The sequence below is a fragment of the Synchiropus splendidus genome, chromosome 9, assembly GCF_027744825.2.
Source record: "Synchiropus splendidus isolate RoL2022-P1 chromosome 9, RoL_Sspl_1.0, whole genome shotgun sequence".
Lineage (NCBI taxonomy): Eukaryota > Metazoa > Chordata > Actinopteri > Syngnathiformes > Callionymidae > Synchiropus > Synchiropus splendidus.
Window position 1 is genome coordinate 20,000,492 of NC_071342.1, and position 5,436 is coordinate 20,005,927.

Genomic DNA, 5,436 nt, shown 5'->3' on the forward strand with positions numbered 1-5,436 from the left:
TTTCCGACTTTCTTCTGGTTTTGTTTTGGTGATTCAGCCACAGCCAAGTCTCTGTACATATCCATACCGTATGTGTGCATGGGTCGGTATTCCTTGCTCTGCATGCTCTGGTCTAGTCTATGGTACCGTAAAGTAAACAGTCACTGTATAATGCAGTGAGCGGTGCTTGTGTGCTTTTGCGTGCAGAATTGTAATTCCATCTCTATGCAGATGGGGGCAGTGTTGGAGCGGTGAAAATGATGATTTGTCTTCTTGTAAATGACGTAAAGGAGGTAATAAAATACCATCGCAGGTGATATAATCACGAGAAGACGACCGTGCCGAACAAAAGACGGAGTCTGGCTGTGTCGCTCAGGCTGCGCTGCAGCGCCTGCTCTCGGGCGCGATCCCACTACTGTTGAGCGCGGGGGCTTTGACCTGCTCCGTTTCCGGCCTGGGCCGGTGCACCCCTCCTTAGCCGACCTGCTGGTTCCGAGCTCCCCCGGAAACAGCATATCGACACCCAACTTAGTGCGGACACCCGATCCACACAGTCCGCTGGAGCTCAGAGCTCCTGAGCTCAAACCATCCTCCAGTCTCAGCCTCCCAGTCACCTGGATTACAGGCGCGCGCCACCGCACCCGGCTGCCGGGGACACGGGTCACCTCGGACTTGTAGCAGGAGACGGTGGAAATGCGTCTCTCACGGTGAAGACACTCCCCCAAACCCCTAGTTCGTATTAATCCTCAAGATTTTACATTGATTTATTTATTTCATTTTTTGGAGTGAAGGCGTAATTCACGGATAATTCAATTTACATTTATTCTTTTTTTAAATTTTGTACCAAAATAACCAGGACATATAGGAATGAGATGAAGTGTTTTTTCCCAGTTGCTCAATGAGCAGCACGGATTTCGGTGTTCTAAGAACAAAAACAGGTTCGCATGCGATATGACGTCACAAACACCACTTCCAAGTCCGAGGTGACCCGTGTCCCCGGCAGCCGGGTGCGGTGGCGCGCGCCTGTAATCCAGGTGACTGGGAGGCTGAGACTGGAGGATGGTTTGAGCTCAGGAGCTCTGAGCTCCAGCGGACTGTGTGGATCGGGTGTCCGCACTAAGTTGGGTGTCGATATGCTGTTTCCGGGGGAGCTCGGAACCAGCAGGTCGGCTAAGGAGGGGTGCACCGGCCCAGGCCGGAAACGGAGCAGGTCAAAGCCCCCGCGCTCAACAGTAGTGGGATCGCGCCCGAGAGCAGGCGCTGCAGCGCAGCCTGAGCGACACAGCCAGACTCCGTCTTTTTATCACTATAATACTCAGCCTCTATGAAATGAGTCACTGATTAACAGCGTCTATGTAGTTCAAACTAAACAAATCGACTAACATTTCCTTGTAAAATAAACTCCTCACAAATAAACTATTGTCGAGTCTGCACTGCCCCAAGTGGCCTGGGCGACGATTGCAGTCATAGACAATTCAACATTTCAAGTGTTGTATACTTTATACTCGAAATATAATGATGAAAATTATTTCACACACCACATGAGAGGAATCAAATCAAAATACACCACACAATCTTGCACAGTATGATGAAAGTGTTTAATCAATCCAAGCATAACTCTTTCTTTATTCCCATTTAAGCAATGTCTCAGTTGCTCTGCATCACGCTTCAATTCAACACATCATTCATCAAGTCACCACGGCTTTTGTTATGTCAAGTATCAACATGAAAGTGCAAACTCATCAATACGTAGTGAGGTTCAGTGAAGTCATGGTGAACCTGTGTTAAAACGTAACTCACCCTGCACTTGTCACCCATATAAAATGGCAGGTCAGATTAAAATCATAAAGAAAACTCACTCAATAAGAATAGAAAATTAAGACCAAGTGCAAAACAATAATAAATACTAAGTGTTCCCAAAAGGCACCAGTAATTACAGTAGATCCAACACCATCATGTTCCAGTTTCAGCCTCATGTAAACCATTCTGATTATCGCAGCTTCTCCAGGATGCCCGGCAGCTCCAGCACATGTGGGATGGTGAAGTCAGGTTTGGCTGAACCCTCAGGCACGTGACCCTCACCGCTGTTGATCCAAACTGTAGCCCTCAACCCGGCATTAAAGCCTCCCTGTATATCTGTGTCCAGAGAGTCTCCAACCATCACACAGTCCTGCGCTTCCACCTGCAGGAGGTCAAAACACAAGGTGAAGATGGAGGGGAAGGGCTTCTGCTCAGGGTAGTCTCCGCCCACCACGATGGCATCAAAGTACTCCTCGCATCCCACTGCCTTTACTTTCTCCTTCTGCGTCTGGGATTCTCCGTTGGTGAGCAGCAGCAGCTTGTATCGGCTCCGCAGGTCTTTCAGGAGACAGCAGATGTCTGGTGTGAGAGAGATCACCTGCAAGCGGCTTCTTTTCCACATGAAGTAGCAGTCAGATGCAAGAGAAGGAGGGTAAGAGCCGTCGACCATCTCTCTGATGCTCTCTTCCATGTGGTTCACCCGGACCTCATCAATGGTTCTGCCAGCGGAAGAGTCAAATGACTCCAGCAGAAGTTTCTGCCTGAACTTGCTACAAATGCTGGAGACGGTGTTGTCGTCCACCTGCAGCACAGACTTCAGCAGTTCACTGACCTGGAAGGGAAAATTTTACATCAGTTACTAACTTACTCGTGACCCACATTTCCAGAAAATTCCTATTACTATTGACCTTTGAAGCCACTGGAGTATCTAGCATCATGCCTGGCAAACCAGACTCACCCAGTCTTGACTACTCCATCACACTAGAGGGCGCAATTTTGAACACAGGTCCGAACATAATACAGTGGTACCTCGGTTCTCGACCACAATCCATTCCAGAAGGCCGTTCCAGACAGCTGTTCGAGAAGCAAATTGTTCGAACTCTGAACCGATTTTTCCCATTACAATTAATGGAAATAGAAATAATGCGTTCCGAGCCTTAAAACAGGCTTTTGTAGGAGTGAATGTAGAGCGTCTGCTGCAGGTGGCTGTTCCTCTATGTGTGTGGCCGCTGCATGTGGGAGGGGTTGCCGAGTGAGTGACGTCTCTCCAGAAGTGAAGAGGTGCCCGGTGCGTGTCCAGCTCTGAATGTGCGCTTCTGTGCAGTTTGGCTGTGACAAAGTCATAAACCAAGTAACGCTCTGTCCCAGACTGGCCTCATCCCTGTCCCAGCTCCAGCCCACAACAGGACATCAAACCCTGGAGTGAGCGCTCCAGCACCTCCCCTGTGACACTCTACCACGGTCCAGTGTGGAGACAGGAAAGGTTTTACACCTCAATATGAAGAAAAAACAGTCAGTAAATGGAGCTCGCGGGACACGTCTGCATACAGAGGCTGCGTTATACACAATAACAAAGCGCGTCGTGGGTCAGCTGATCGGTCCACGCACGTTATGTATTTTCCGGCTTTTTCAGGGGCGTTTGAGTTCAGGAATTTTGTTCGAAATCCGAAGCAAAAAAATCTCGAAATTTTTGTTCGACCTCCGATTTGTTCGAATTCCGACACATTTGAAAACCGAGGTACCACTGTATATACACTTCAAACAGTCAGACGCGCCTTTAGCAGGATATACATGCCTTAAACAAACATAAATTTGCATACGTTTTTTTCTACTTAATACAATGTTTTTTCTAATATATATATTTAATATCGCAGTACTGAAATTGTCCTCCACACACACGTTTAAAGTTTTATCATTATCGTCCCCATCTCCACCTCTTGAGGATAATTGAAATCCCATGTTTTGTTTTGTTTTTTTGTGCTCGTTTTAATGGGCATGTATTGTGTGGAGAAATTCGATGTATCATAGTTCAATGTTGAATCATTACAGTCCACAGATTACTACAAATCATTTTATGACAAACATGTAAACAAGACAGGCAAACAGATACGACGGAAGTTTTAATCTTACATTGAAAGCCACAGAACGCCAAACCGATTATTTATTATTTGCTATATTAGCGTAAAAGCATCAATAACGTAAGACATTAACTTGGTGATGAGAGCCACACGACAACTCCGGAAGATTTCTTTATGGCAAAACCTTAACGTCCGGGTTTCCTCATGACGTAATGACGTTCTAATGAACACATACAATGATAACTAATCGAATGCACCCAACCTTTTGAATCGCTATTCCGCCCGCACGACTAGTTTCAATGAGAGTGTTGTCGAAGTCAAACAAAATCGCCTTCACTGTTCCACCGTCCATGTTTCCGCTCAACGTAGCACTGCGGAAGTGAACGGGAGGCACACTTGCATCCTGGGAGTTGTAGTTCGGATGTAAAGTCAGTGATTCAGCGTTAAATCCGTTAGAGGGCGCTATTAACTAACTTCAAATGATATAGTTCATTGCGCTGACGCTTTGGCTCAAAATAATTTATAAAATTATTTCTGAATCTGTGTTATTTTTTTAAAAATTAAATTAAATTAAATTTTCTATTTTGTTATTTAAGTACTGAATGGTTTATTTGTTTTGTTTTTTCTTCTTTTGCTCTACTGTCAATCACGCTCACAATTTCTTTTCAGTTAATTTGTGAGACGAAACCTCTTTGAAACGGTGATAGTTGACAAGATATTCTGCAGAAGACATTCCTCTAAATCTCCATGTGAGAAAACTTGGAACACTGCAAGCCATAACTGAATTAATTCATTGAAAAAGTGAAGTAGATGACAAAAACAGAGCCTTTTTCAAGAGCGACTTACAAAAATCTTTGTTTTGGAGAGTAATATAAGGTTCTATTGGGATAATTTACTTACTATTATCGTACTACGATTTACTACCTATTATATTAATACATAATTCATTTATTAATACATGCTTCTTTTTTCTTTTTTTCCCTCTCGGAAAATTCCGAATAAATAAAGATCAACATTTTCACTCAGTGGTGAGGAACAATCTGAAGGCGAACTGTTGCATGGCGCCTCCCACCTTCTCGAAAGTGCTACGTGACTCTCTGTCCACACGTAAAGCCAATTTAAACACACGTTCCGTGACAAACTCGTTTAAAATCAAAACATATTTCTCCTGTTATGCAACTCCATCTCCGACATGCACTCACTTTTGGCGCAGGGCCAGCGGTTCACACGCAACAGTGTGCAGACCAGTTGTACCGGCGAGCGCTCGCAACTCGCAGTTTCTCACACTGGATCATTCACAGCGAGCTGCCTGACCTACATATGAGAGCGCTCTCAATGAAGACATGAGGACGCATCGATCAGAAGACACCACAGCGTCTCAGCGACAGGACGATGAGGGAAGACAACCTCATGAAGGAGGTGAACACCAGTGCAGCGCTGGAATTTCCCTCTGATGCGACGTGCAGGAGGAAGAAATGAAGTCACTGGTTTCCCTTCCTCATGTGTGATTCTTCCAAGAAACAGCTGAAGTCACCTGGGTTTTTTGTCTGAGTTCCTCTTTTGTCCTGCGTGGGAGGTT

The 5,436-nt window shown here is 45.4% G+C and overlaps 1 protein-coding gene across 1 annotated transcript; it reads right to left on the reverse strand.

The window, feature by feature from the left end:
• Positions 1 to 1,564: 1,564 nt before the first annotated feature.
• nanp (N-acetylneuraminic acid phosphatase) lies at positions 1,565 to 4,223 on the reverse strand. Its single transcript, XM_053875566.1, has 2 exons — positions 4,120 to 4,223; positions 1,565 to 2,611 (listed from the first exon to the last, which is right to left on the reverse strand). The coding sequence occupies exons 1-2, from the start codon at positions 4,207 to 4,209 to the stop codon at positions 1,970 to 1,972; spliced, it is 732 nt and encodes a 243-aa protein (XP_053731541.1). The 5' UTR covers positions 4,210 to 4,223; the 3' UTR covers positions 1,565 to 1,969.
• Between the last annotated feature and the right edge of the window lie 1,213 nt (positions 4,224 to 5,436).